The sequence below is a fragment of the Chaetura pelagica genome, unplaced genomic scaffold (assembly GCF_000747805.2).
Source record: "Chaetura pelagica isolate M959 unplaced genomic scaffold, ChaPel_1.0 scaffold360, whole genome shotgun sequence".
NCBI lineage: Eukaryota > Metazoa > Chordata > Aves > Apodiformes > Apodidae > Chaetura > Chaetura pelagica.
In genome coordinates this window covers 2,842,926-2,857,397 of record NW_009951950.1, presented here as the reverse complement: position 1 = coordinate 2,857,397, position 14,472 = coordinate 2,842,926, and the positions used below count along the sequence as shown (strand labels likewise).

Below are 14,472 nucleotides of genomic sequence, written 5' to 3'. Positions count from 1 at the left end.
AAGAAATTTGGTCTTTGTATTTAGAACCATGGATTTCCTTCAATAGATCCTATCCATCATGCAGAACAGAGCATGAGCTTTTTTTAAAATCCTCATCTGCCTACTATGAATCACTGCAATAAAAATTACTTTTTTTTTTTTCCACTCTGTACTAGGTAACTTTTTTTCCAACCAAAGACAAGGAATTTAGTCAAGAATCATTAAAAAATTGAACTATGAACTCTGGCACAGCCAGGAGTAGCAACTCAACTACTCCAGTGTGCTTAGAAAATAGGCTTTAGATTTTACACCAAGAAATTGGATTTATTGTAAATGCCACAGTCACATTGATAGACAGAGCACAGACTTCTGGTAACAAACAAACATACATTTTTGTAACTAAGCGTTTCTACTTGGTAAATAAATGCATTTCGCACAGCCTTCCTTTTAAATGTGCCTAAACTAACCTAAATAAGCAGACAGCATAGCAGAAAAGGGAAACTTATGTGAGTAACTGTTTCTTAAGCAGTATATTATTTTTACTATGTATATAATATTTTATATTATATACACACACATTTTCATCAACAGTTCAAATTATACCCAAATGAAAAAAAATAACCAAAACAAACCCAAAACTGGCGCTCCTCCAATACATTTACCACCTTTCCCTCAGGCATAGTTAATCCAGGTATTTGTCAAGATAGAGGAATGACAGTTAAAAAGACTCCCCCCACAAGAAACAAGTTACACAAAGAATACTGTATCACTACAAATTTTTTATTCAGAAGCCCATCTTTAAAAAAAATCTCGTTATGAACTTGTTTGGTCAAACTACAACACTTTCTAGCAGACATACAGTAAAAATGGCATGGCTCAGAATCGACCAGATCTTTCACGATCTCTTGACCGCCTCCTGTCACGTTCACGTCCTCCTCCTCCTCCACCACCACCTCCACGACCACGATCTCTGGATCTAGACCGACGTTCACGGGATCTCGACCTGGACCTATGCCTTCAAAGAAAGTTTCAACATTTTATTGTTCCATCATAGTCAGCAATTTACTTGCAGTAACACACACTGGAACACTTAAGGATGTAAGTATTGAGGGAGAAGACAATGTGGCATTAGAAGGAGCGGTAAATTGGCACTCAGACTGCAAAACCACCTCTTTATAAGCTGAACAAACTTACATCACCTGTACTAATTAGCAATTACAACTCACTTGTTTCCCTCCCCCGCCTTTTTTTTTCTGTCCCTCTACCCCACAACTCCCTCTCTCCAGAAGCCATCGGCATTCGCAACTTATCTTGCCTGCCTCTGAGGTCGATGACCTAAATTCATGAAGAAAGCTCAAACCACCTAGAATGTACTGCTAACACAGCTACTATGAATTTATAGCTTATATGGCACTTGTCAAGGAAAAGACTGGTTGGAATGTTTTAAAGCATTTTAGAAAAGTCAATTTTATAAAATACAGCTTCAATAGGGGTAGAAATTAAAAAACTCAGGGAAAATAATGCTCCAAGTCTTAATTTTGCAGAGCATTGGTCCATTATGACATGTTTTGGGGTGGGAGTAAAAAGTTTACTATGGCAAACAAATACATAACTCTTGCCTACCACTGAGATTACGAAATTAACTTATTATTCAAAAGTTCTGTCTTACCCTCCTTTTTTCTACTCCAAATACTTCGATGTATTTAATTGTGTAGAACTACTTTAACATCAGAGTATTTTATACAATCTACATGAGAAACACCACTAACAAAAACTGATACTGTTTTTACATATCAAGCCTTACTTACTGCTAACCTGTGACAGATTTAGCTGCACAAGGAATTTAAATAGGGCCAATAAAGACAAAACTGGATGGAAGATTCAGCTATTTTTTGTTTTGTTTTGTTTTACTAAAGACTGAAATTGGGCTTTGGATAAAATAATTGTATTCCAAGCCAAGCACACAAGTCTCATCTTTCCTGCAATAAAAGGTGATACCTTTGAATTAGCCTTACTGAGTCTGAGAGATCCAGATTCATAAAAGTGACTAAGAGGCTAATACAAGAGCATAAATTTTATTTTTCATAAATCATTCAAAGATCTTAAAAGCTTACACAGAAGTTTAAATATTAACTGGAATATTTTAGGAAAGTATTTAGGCAGAAGAACAATGTGCCTAAGCAACACAATCTACATTTTCCAAAGTTATATTCATCCTCAGAGATCCTAAGACACTGCCAATTAGAGACATTTATAGGAAAAACGTTCACAAGCCCAGGCTCCTTCTGTGACAGAAAAAAGCTACAAAATCATGCTCTACAATATAAAAGGAAGCTGAACAATTGTATATGCTTATCCTGAATAGCAAGGTTCTAAAAGCAGATTGAATCCAGTGCAAAGAGAATCATTCACAAGAGAGGTGTCACAGTAACAGCAGCAACATAAGCCTTTCTACAAAGTACCTCAATAAATAAATGATTTAATATAACAAAATGCATTTATCATTTTTTTTTGGCCATTAATCCTTTGGCCTACTGAGAATACCTATCAAGAAGGATCACATTGTGAGGCTACCATTAATAAAAAGTGAGCTCCATACAGTTATAACCTGTTACTAACACTAAGGAATTAATTTGGGCTAGAAAAGTTAGCTATTAACTGTTAAAAACAATTAAGTTTGGGTATTGAATATAATCCAGTTATGCTTGATTGTGCATAATGCTGAAAAGTGGCCAATCTAATCCTGCCAAAATGTCCATTAGCCACGTAGCCTGCTTCTAACAGAGGCTGTGAGCAAATACATTTTGAAGACAATAGAAAAGAGGCATAAAGCAATACTTCTCCAAATAATCTCTGCCTTAAGAGTTCAGAGTTTTGAGATTTGAACCATAGGTGCGTCCTATGTACTTAAGAGTAGCTCAGTGAACATTCTTCTCCTTGAAGCCTTCCTTCTCTTAAAGGGCACAACCTTCAGCATCCATCTGTAGCACCGCAAACCACAACAGAACTTTTTTTTATGACAGTCCTCTGTTCTAAACTGGCCACTTGCTAAATTTACTTGATGCCCTTCTATTGGCATGTGTCAGAACTTCAGTAAAACAAAATGAGAGGACTTCAGTTTTTTAAAGGTTTGACTTCAGAATTTTCAGAAACTGATCTCTAATTTACCTGTTTTCATCTTATTTTTAAACTTACTTTTTACGACGACGCCCGTACAACTCACGTCTTAACTCTCGAGAAATGGGCTTCAAATGCATAAAGTTGCAGAAACCTCCTCGTGTACACTCTCTGAAACAGAATTCAAGAGACACAGTTGAAACTCCTAGCTCTACACCGTTATCTGTTTGTCCTAAGCCCTGGGGGGGAACCTCTAACCATCTAAAAGTTAATCAACTCTAACACTGAAATCAGTAAATCACAAGCGTCCTTTACTGACACTGAGATCAAGACCCTAAAAGGACAGGAAAAGTCAAGAGGTTGACTGCAGGCCCTCCATATCTGCCATGGTTTTCTTCCTACATGGATACATATCAAAACCACACCCAAGCAACAACCCTGTTGGTGCAAACATTTCAAATATACCACTGTAGGCAAACATGAAATCACTTTTTACCCCATTTCATATTGACGGCAACAGGCCTCTCTGAAGTCAGTCACAGGTGAAAGCTCAGCATGAATGGGCTGTCCATTAAACCAGCGATTGTTCAGGTCAATCACAGCCTTTTCTGCATCTTCTTCACGGCGAAACTAAAGGCAAAATTAACATTTTCTCATGCTATAGAGAAACAACAGAAGTAGATGGAAGGTTCCTATGAAATCAGTTCTGTGGTACCTGAGGTTTAGGACTAGTCAAAAAACTATAAGCTACTGAAGAGTTGCTGGGACAGTTCATCAAATCAAGGGTGAAGATGCTCGCTTTTTGTTAATCACAATGCAGAGCTAATAAACACACTGATACTTTCTCTTAATTATGTTCTATTTGGTCTTTCAAGTTTCGTGGCTTGTATTAAAAAAGAGAAGACAGAAGATACCATGTTTTCTTAGCACAACTTTAAACAAAAAGAATGCCAGAGTACTTTCTGGAGCACTAATGTTCTGAATGTAATGGATTTGTCCAACTTTTAGGAAAACTGCACGAGAACTGAAGCTCTCATCCAATTAGAATTTACAAGTCTCATCCTGTTTTATGATGAAAATTTACAATTTAGAATCCCTTTTCACAGCTAACCACTTCCAAACTTTTAAAAGCAACTTTTTTTTCTTCTGATTATAACCTTCACTGCTGAGAATTTCAGGTGTAAAAATACCTTCCAGTTAAGAGAACGTAAAAATATTAAAACAGTCTCTTTCACACCTCCTCAACACTGTGTACACACAACAAAATTTCTGCAGGTGACAACTTTGTATCAATGACTTTTAAAAGCTAAACCTAAGGGCTCCAGTTCACACCTTAAACCACACAGCTACTGCCAAAGATAACGTGGTTACAAGATGGTTTGTTTAACTGGGAAGTTGAAAAATAAATGCAGCTGTTAAAAATAAACACATCTGTTGTGAATACACATCTGCTCAGAACATCAAGTGTTTAAAAGGCAGTATGGCAGGAATACAGACCCCAAATTAATCCTGGCAAACTAAACAGTCCAGCAGTGGTGAGTGTTATTTCTAACAATGTAAAAAAACCCCGGTGTTCATCCTTATATAAATGACACAGATTTTGACTATCAAGAAAGCTTATAATGTCTTGACATTTCTTTCAGATTCCATTCATGTTTTCACTTTTGACTTGATATTGTGGAGTGGGAGAGGAGCTTATATCCTGAAAAGTTACTCTTGCAATGTCCACAAGTATACAGTAGCTTTTAAAATTACAAATCAATAAATATAACCCCTATCATATAATTGGGTTTCTCTTTATCCTACCTTTACGTATACATTTCCAACTAGATGATCGCCAAGGTTATCACAAACGTTCATCTCCTCAACTTCACCGTATTTTTCTTCCATTTCTGTGAAGACCTCCTAAGCACAAAGCAACCAATTAAGAGTTTGCAGCACATATAGTTGTAAGGACAGAAGGACTGCATTTAGCTCTCTGTAAGTACAGGTCTTCCTTAAAAAAACAGCAAAACAAACCCCCTTTTTTTTCACTTCTAATTTTAAAATCGGTACTTCCTTGGCCTGTACCATGTCTACCTGTAAGTACAGCACTAACAGAATACATAAAATATTATAGAAAACATCATGCATACAGTATTTACAGAAGTCGTAAGACGCACTGAAACCACTACATATAAGCCTTGATGCTCTTGCTAAATATTTTTATTGACACAAGTTAGAGTATATTTTAAATTTACAGGAAAAAAGGTTATTGTGGAGTTTAAATGCTGCATCGCCTAAGCTGCTGATTTTTAAATAAAAGAGTATTATAAACAGTAAAGTTAAAGCCAAACTAATCAAAGGTTTTTCCAGGAAATAGATAGCACTGAAAGTTATAAGTTTTACACAAACGTGTAAGGAAACAAGCACTTTTCTCTGAATCCATCTAACTGTGCTATACACTAAACCCACGTAACTCATTTGTGGCGACAAAGCCACGCACACTTCAAGGCATTTTAACATATTCTACATACCTCGAAGAATTCATCATAATGTTCCTGCATCTCAACATCGCTCACAGCACCTGTAAAAATCAAGAGTTGTATCGATTAGAGCTTATAAATAATAAGATATCTTGATCATACTACAAAACAATCTAGAGAGGCCATCTGGAGCATAGAAGACACCATATAGCATGAAACTAACTAATAGGAATATTAAAAATAAGTATGTGTGAAGAGTTTAGAGTCCCTAAAGTATATGTCAAAACATTATATTGACATGACCAAATTAAAACAAGTTTTAATCAGAGGCAAAAGTGTATACTTTGAATTACCACTTAATGTACAGTCCCACTCTCTATCTACCAACCATTTTACCTAAACAGAAGGCAAGTGCTTTGTTAAATTTGCATACTTTAAACCATAATTACAATTGAATGTACCTCTTCCTAAAGGCAGAATTTCATCTTATCATGTCCACCACACACACTAGAATCTGAGTGCACAACGTAACATAGCCTAGAATATTTTTTAAAATATGCTCAAAATAGTTACTGAAATGACACACTTTTCTCAGTGGCCTCAAAGATAGGTACCATAATGCCCTGTAATAGAGAATTTTCTAGTTTAAGTTTGAAAGTAATTCAATTTTTCTGTAGTCCTGCAGAACACCTTTTAGTGCAAGACAAGCCAGACATATATTCAGGTTAGATAATTTTCATGCTCCAAGCTGGACTTTACAAATGAGCACTGCTTGCCTGCTGCTATAAAAACAACTTAAGTTTGGTTGATTTTTCAAATAATTAAGAATATAAAAATGAATTTTATTTATTCAAGTCTACAGTGCATTAATCTGCATGAAAGTGTATACATTAAGGCCTAACGTATTAGCTTTTCAGCAGTTAAGTGGTTTATTAAGATCAAGCAGAAGTTTTTAAATGAACCCTGCATTTAATGCTAGAAAATTATTCTAGCCTTTGAATTACAAATACTTCTGGTTTAGTTGACAGAATGTGAAAGACAAACTGAGCCAAAAAAGCTGAGCTTATTCATTTCAGGCTGCTATGGAAAAAAAGAGATACTTTGGGCTCAGCCATTTTTGGCTAGTATTCCCATTTGGACAAACATTACATATTCTTCAAAGGCTCTAATATTAACCAGCCACACACTCTTCAACTGTTGTTACTTTTCTTCCACCCAGTTCACCTCCTGAAGAAGGCTAAGGGGCATCTGTTACACAGCTTAGGCTAACAAAGTTTCTGCACTGGGAACACGTTAGCTTTTAAGAACTTTCTTCTTCCGCAGGTTATACAGCAAATTGAGGAATATCAAACATTAAACCAGTATTTCTAGACAGTTTAATACTTAACTATATTCCCAAGGTTCTGCCAACAGCACTGATAATAGCTTACTAATAGCTAAGGGGTGTTTTTGTTGTGTTGGGTTTTTTTTGTTGGTGGTTGGTAGGGGTTTTTCTTAAGGTACCAGACAGGCTCTGCAAGCCACACTGGGAATATTACCAGATGGCCAAGTGCAAAAACTTACAAGGAGATTCCACAGTCAAATTAGGAGATCACAAGCAACAGTTAATTACTTTAATGTCCTTCTAAAGTGGGACATGTACATATGCACAGGCTTTACAATCAATCATATTCCAGGGCTACCGGTATGTGAACCTTGAGAAGCCCAACTACTAATTAAAATACTCAGGAAAACTACTGCTGTTCAAAACTAAGGTTAATCCTCTACGACGGCAATAGAAAGGAAGACAGTTAAGCAACAACAACAAAAGCATTAAATAACTACCCAAGTCATCCATTTAAAATACATGCAATACTTAAGTAGGGACAAATACCAAAAAAACAGGGAGCCAGGAGTTTCAGCAAACCTACTGGTAACAGAGCTCCAGCTCTATCACAGAAGGTACAGTCAGGCTCTGTTAAACAGCTACCTTCTTGTCAAGGGAAACTAGAGTTCGATACCAACATTTAGAACACTAGAGAATTTGTTCAAGACTCTTGCAGCTGCACAATCTAAACAGCTCCACAGACCAAACTGCTGTAACTCTGTGCAAATTAGTTACCAGCGCATTGAGAATTCAGGGATGGAGTGGAAATACCCAACTGTACATTTTTTTGTTTACTGAAACAGCATTAACTACTAAGCATCTGCAACAAGAAAGCCTTCACACCAACAGAACTGTTCAAGCATCTAGACAAACTTACATAGCTCGTTACGTATCTAGCTTGATTGTATGACAAAAACTTCAGATTACTTAAATGGGCCACTGCTGCTTTTAGAAGCAGAAGAGACAGTGTTTACTTTCAAAGTTAGCAGCTGATTTCACAAAACACATCTAATCAAATGCTGGTAACTAATCTGAACTAGTCTATAACCCAACAGTCAAAAAAAAAGGAATAGCCAAACAAAGCTTTATTACCACAGAGTCAGTATTCACTTCAACAAGAAATATTAGTTAGAAAATAACACCAATCCTTTTTGGTCCAAAAAAATTTATTTTTTTTAAAAAATCTTATTCTAATATTGATGATTTGATGATTCAATCACAATGCTGTATCAGTAATCGCCGATCAACAGTCCTGGTCATTAAACTTCTGCCAGTCTCACAGTAGCTGTTTTCTTATGCCCATTCCTACCTCATGAGGAGTCATTAAATTAGTTCATGACCATACCCAAATGCCTTCCCCTCCTCAAAAGTACTTTAAAAGATTTATATTACTACGTAAATATGCAACTTGGTTTTGGAATTTGAATTTTCAAAGCATGGGAAGAATTTGAAGCATGCACCTATCCAAAAAGGACAGCTGCCAGAAGGTAAAGTGTCAGTCAAAGTGTATTCTTCCAAAGTAGGTTCTAACTGGAAGCTGCATTAACCTAGGACAAACTTCTGCATGCAGTTTGAAAACTTTAAAATTCAAGTTCACTTTACATTTCTAGAGCAGGAAATTTATTCTGGATGAAGTCAATGTATTAATTGTCCTGCTCTTTAAGACACTGGAAACTAATAGATAGCGCAAATCATACAGAAAAGCATTCCTAGGATGCAGGCAACTGGTAGGGAGAAAGGTGGAGGGGGAGAAAGCAGTGCAACCAAGACTGCTTTACAGGGAAGTACAATTTCAACCCTTTGTGATTTAATAGATGGTATTCAGATTCCCCTCAAGTTTTGGGAGAAGGTGAATGGGACAAAAAGTTTTGGTTTGTTTGGTTTTGTTGTGTTTGTTTTGGACACATTCAATGAAATGTGGTCAGTTTGATCTGTTAAACTGAAATGGTAGACCAGCTTAAGTCGACACTGAGCTCTGACAATCAAGCCCAGGGAACCAGTGAAGGAACTTGTATGAACTTACAGCGCAAACCGTCAGCAGACTGGGAAGAGTTTTGAGGGTTACGGTAAATGTTCAAGAGGGCAATGGTCTGAAATACAAAACGCAACAACTTTATATTATGGAAAATAATTTTAACAAGAAACCGGTTTCCTTTAGGGTCGCTTTAGCCGAGTCTGTGCTGAAAGAGAGGTGGTTATTCTCTCCCAAGAAGGAGAACTTTCACTTATCTGGTGACCTTTCTGAACCAACCTAACACTGTAAAGTAATAGAGATCTCATGATACTCCATTATTGTATTTATTTTATTCACCAATATTACTGTAGAGGGGTTTTGCATGATTTCAGACAGATATGTCATAGATGGCATCCAAACACAGTATTAAAATTACAAGCATCGTAATTTTTTTGTATTTGGTTTTACTGAATGGTTTCTTAGTAGCAAAACCCCAGGAGAAGAAGTAATACAATAAGTGCAGCATAACATGAAATCTCCATTATCCTAAAAAAGTTAAGATGAAAGAAAACCCAGTTTTGGGAAACTTACCGTACAACACATATATACCTATTTTATTTTTTTTGTTAAATCAAGAATTTGAAAAATGTCTGCAGTTTAACACTTTAAAAAGAATGCAGTGTTACTAAGCAATCAAGCTGCTCTTCGCAGTGCAGAAGAGAAACTGCATCAGGTCCAATTTATGCAGTCAGTTCTGCATTCTGAATTGCACACATTTGACAAGTTCTTGACCTATGCGCAAGAAGAGTTCCGTCACTTGTCCTGTTTGCAACAGCTTTATGTCAGCAGCTCAGAAGCCAACATTATTTTCTCATAATTAGGAGTGGGCTCTTTAACACCATTCTTTAAAAAAATTTCTCCAACTGTGGGACTTACAGTGTGAGCCGTCAGCCGTCTGTGCACTGTTTTGGGGGTTACGATAGATGTTTTGAATCAAGATGGTCTGCGGGGAAAAAAAATAAAAAGGGGAATTCTACTGGCTGCTGTGCATATAATAGACAATTGCAAAGAGACAACTTGTTTGCAAACAGCTAAAAGTAATATTTTACTCTCAAGACTCCCTTTTGTATTTGCAGAATATCTTCCAAAATTGCATCCAGACCATCATATTATGAAAACAGTTTTAATTAACCACCAAGAAAAAGCTGCATTTGTCTCAACAGCTATCCTCAAGATGGGAGTTGTGAGGCACAGTGACCTAAAGCATCAGCCTACATGGTATTATGGAGATGCCTAGCCTTTGAGACCACATTCATTATTGTAAGTCTAGGGGGGAAAAAAGTGTGATGTGCACAGCGTACAATACATAATGCCACAGAGTCTAAAACGTTACACCAGACACTAAGGTTTTGAGGCAAGAGCTGCGTCTCATTTTGTGCATCAGGAATTTCTTGGTGGAATTTCTGTTTAAATAATATAATAGCATCATAGGTTCACATGTTTCCGATCCTTCAAATAAGGACAATATCCTTTTAGCCCTTCTGCTTTTTACTTGAAGAATTAGCCCAGGCAGACTTGAAACCTTACATTTGTACCGTTCTTCTTAAAATCAAGTTGTCTGAAAAAACAAACCATGTTTAAGTTAGTAAACTAATATTACAAAAAAATTCCAAACGTCCATATCACTGTAAGCAGCTCAAAAATTGAAATGTGATTACTTAAAATACAAGCTCAATGTTAGTTAGTATGAATTGCAATCCCCAAATAATTTTAGCTTACACATTATTATTAGTCACAGTAAGAATTCAGAGCTTAAGGAAGACATAGGACCAGCAATGTCATACCTACATACGCTGCCCACTTAACATGTACCAAAAAAATATAAATCTGTAACAGCACATTTAAAATCACACACTTGTTTTATAACAGGTATTGTCATACCAACCCAATCTTTGTGCTTCTGCGGCCCAGGTTTAAAATAACTATGTTTTAGCCTACAATTGGAGAGAGCCAGAAACATGCATGTAGTTTGTTTCTGCTGATTGGTGGTAATTTGATCACTCTGGACAGTGAGACCTTTCCTAACACAGCTCTTCTACAGAGCGGCTGCACCAGCAATAGCAACACAAGATAAAAATATTGTGCCAGTCACTTCCCGTTAGCAAGATACCTCTTCGATTTTTTTTTTTTTATCACAGCTGATTATCAATCTGCATACAAATAAAGATTTCTGTAGTGAACCTCACACGTCTGCTAGGTACACCTGAGATAGTACAATTCAGCACGTTTGCCAGTTGTGATAATGAAGGAGTCCCAGACATCACTGGATGAACCTGATATGCCCTGCTCACCCACTTAAGATGGCATTGTTAACCACAGCTTCTACAGCAAAACTAAAGGCTGCACTGACAGAGGAAATCACTGTTGCATACAAAATTTTGTTAAGTAAGTAAATAAATTTGCTGGTTTGGGTTTTTTTTCTAAGCTTAATACAAAAAATACTATGGAATTTGATACATTCAGGCATATTTTCTAGTATTCAGTGACCTAAATTCAGGTCTCTAAATAAGCAACTGCATTTCAGTACATTTTCCATGTAGCCCGGCAACATGGAGTAGTTTTGAAATGGATACTATTATTTTTTGAGACAGTATTTACATCAAAAATTTACACAAAAAATTGTGGCAGGCCCCACAAGTGGAAAAGTGTTTTTGTACATGAAGTACTGGCAGTGGCCCCTATGGATCAGTAAGCTCGACAGTCCTGCTCAGAACCCTGCCTGCACACTCACCCTTTAACTTGATGAGCATCATCATTCTTAACTCCAGCCCCATGGATAGTGCCTGTCTCCCTAATGCTTCCCAAACCAACAGCAGTCCACCACTCTCATCAATCCTGCCCCAAGCCAGCCAAAATGAGCTTGCAGAGGACTCCACTGCTATGTAAACTTTACTTTTGTTGGTAAAACTGCTGATAATACAGCAACTTCCGTAGGTACTACTTGTCATTACAATACTCCCAAAGAAATTATTTACCTGTATACCCTGACAATCAGCAGTGATAGAAAAAAGCAAAGCCTACCAGTCTCCAGGAATGTGAATTCTGAAAACTACAGAGCTCGTAATAAAAGCTCTACCACCCGCTGTACATCTTTTGCTTTTGGCAGACATGCAGTCACACGTCTCTAACAATGTTCACACAGCCAACGACTAAATAACCTATCAAATCAACAGATGTATACGCCCTCAGCAGCCAGGCAAGTTGTTTTCAAGAAACAATTCTTTCACATTCAAAGCAATAATGTGAGTTACTCTCAAAACATAAGAGCCTGGGTCAGAGAACAAATCTAATGACACACGAGTCACTTATGTATTCACTAGTTTTCTTCTATTATATGCATAAAAGTTCACACCTTTGAGACAGGTGGAACATGCTGCCATTGTCTGTGATCAAAAAAATCTGGGATGGTTTAAGTGCCTGAACACCACTGAGAAGGCACACTCACCTGAAAGTTAGCACTGGCTGGTCTCTACTACAGGCAAGCTTACAACAGCATCGCTTCCTGCAGCCATTAAGGGTGACAGGAGATAATTAGAAATGCTGGGAGAAGCAAGTGGAATACCCCCAAAAAAGCAAAACCACATATAAACTGGGGCCAAAACTGAACTAGTTTATCTGGGGCTCTATAATTATTCACTTGTATCAGAGAATCTACAATTTAGAGCAGCAAGAATATACTTCCACAAGAAAGAGAATAAAAGGAAAACAAACCTGGCTAAATGTTGGTTTGTTGTGCAACCGAGAACATCTGTCTCCATGACGACAAGCTCCAATTTTGAAATAAAATGAACAGTTGACTCTGCAAGAAAAAAACCACAAAGTAGTCACATATTAAGAGTAAAAAGACATTACTATGCCATTCCTATAACACATATGCCCTAAATGCCTTTATCTTGATGTGGAGAGGTAACATACAAAACAAAAGCAAAACAGGGTATGAAAGCATTACAGCAAATTTGCTCATATTCATTCCTCTTTACCCCTAATTTACAGCCAGTCAACTAATCAACTGAACCCGCTCCTCAAACCCAAAGTGCACTTAGGACATCACCACGGACAGAAACGATCGCTACCGTTTTACCCTTCTGGTTCTCCATTCTTGTCTTTATATTCATTTCACGGAGTGATGGGAAATAAGGTGAAAAACACCTGAAAAGTTACACCATGAGCTGTCTTTGTGTCTTAGTTCATGCAACCCTTCAGCCTAGGCAGTATGACCTCTGGTGAAGCTGACACAGTTGCACCTACCTAAGAGTTTATAAACCAGCTGTTTATAAAGTTTTACTCTAGCCCAGGCTGCTGCCAACACAGTATTTGAAATAATTCAAATAAGAGAAAATGAATGTTACAGAGAGAACACACATGAGCAAAATCATTTAATTAAGCCATTTCCATGAATGCAGTTAATGATTTTTAGAGGAAGCATGTAATATACTTTTAAACCACAAGCTTTTCTCGAATTAACTATCATGACACCTTCAATACTATGCTGGTTAAGGAACGCCAGTAAAACTCACATATAAGCGCAACTCACGTGGAACGAAGACAGAAAACCGCACGGAGTTTTAGTTACCTGGACTGGAAAAACTGAATGCAAAACTCTGAAGGGCAAGAAAACTATTCTGGCTATATATATGGGTAACTGAAATATAAGAATCCTCCTGGAAGAAAGATGATTATTCCCATGCTCATATTTAACATTGGTTCTTTCCACAATCCTGAGTAACCAGTATCACCTCGTGGAGGGGAGAAATATTTAATTACTAATGCATATCTGATCTCTAGCAAAACATTCTACTGTAAAAGTGTCACATGCTTACTTTTTGAAAAGATATACTTAGCATTACAGCATACTTACTGTCTTTTCTGAACTCTAACCTGAAACAAAGAAACACCTAACTATAAGTTTTCCAATAGTACCTCTGACTTCAACACTTTCTGGAGGGTTCTGCTTGCTTTTTGAATAGAAAATGAAACAAGTGCAGGGATGTCGTGACTGCTGTGTGGCCATACTGCTAGCGGAAGGTAACAGAAAAGATGCTACGGCAATAGAGCTCAAGAGAGGCTGCCAACACTGCTTTTCTGACAGACGAGTGAATTGGAACTGGCACGAAGCACTACCAAGCAGAAGGAAAACAGGAGCCCCGCGGGCAGGGGCTGACAAGAGCAATTTAGTCCAGTAGCAAGCACATCGATGCCCCCTTTCATTTTTACGAGTGGAAAAACACGTTGGTTTGGTCAGGCCGACGGTGACCAAATTTTCGTTAGGAGGGTTTGGTAAGTACGCTTCCAACAACCAGAGAAGCTAGAGGCGTTCCCGACGCGTGGAAGGCTGCAGGCAGAAGCCTGAGGATCAGGATGCAGCAGTCGGGGAAATCCTCCGCACCCTGGGGAGGGGGGAGAAATAACCAGTCGCTGTCCTTGCAGCAGAGCGGAAGCTCTCTCGGGCTGCTGCGAGGGGCAGAGACACGAACAAAAGGGGAAGAGGAGGCTCTTTCCGGCGGGAATCCGGCGAGTACCCAGCGGCCCGG

At 37.7% G+C, this 14,472-nt stretch overlaps 1 protein-coding gene across 3 annotated transcripts; it reads right to left on the bottom strand.

The window, feature by feature from the left end:
• Positions 1–276: 276 nt before the first annotated feature.
• On the bottom strand, positions 277–12,740 carry U2AF1 (U2 small nuclear RNA auxiliary factor 1). Of its 3 annotated transcripts, XM_009997943.1 has the most exons (9): positions 12,653–12,699; positions 12,387–12,443; positions 10,469–10,499; positions 9,818–9,884; positions 5,613–5,662; positions 4,903–5,001; positions 3,593–3,726; positions 3,175–3,267; positions 277–994 (listed from the first exon to the last, which is right to left on the bottom strand). In XM_009997943.1, the coding sequence occupies exons 1-9, from the start codon at positions 12,697–12,699 to the stop codon at positions 856–858; spliced, it is 717 nt and encodes a 238-aa protein (XP_009996245.1). In that variant the 3' UTR covers positions 277–855. The 3 variants fall into 3 exon arrangements, with proteins under 3 accessions (XP_009996245.1, XP_009996252.1, XP_009996259.1); XM_009997950.1 differs by lacking the exon at positions 10,469–10,499 and having other exon boundaries at positions 12,653–12,740; XM_009997957.1 differs by lacking the exons at positions 10,469–10,499; positions 12,387–12,443 and adding an exon at positions 8,951–9,017 and having other exon boundaries at positions 12,653–12,740.
• Positions 12,741–14,472: the final 1,732 nt, after the last annotated feature.

Coding starts and splice junctions, on each gene's coding strand:
- U2AF1 (XM_009997943.1), bottom strand. CDS start 12,699: ATGGAGACAGATGTTCTCGGTTGCACAACAAACCAACATTTAGCCAG. Junction 5,002..5,612: donor ATTATGATGAATTCTTCGAG/GTATGTAGAATA, acceptor CTTTGTGCTTAG/GAGGTCTTCACAGAAATGGA. Junction 995..3,174: donor TACGGGCGTCGTCGTAAAAA/GTAAGTTTAAAA, acceptor CTTTCTTTGAAG/GCATAGGTCCAGGTCGAGAT.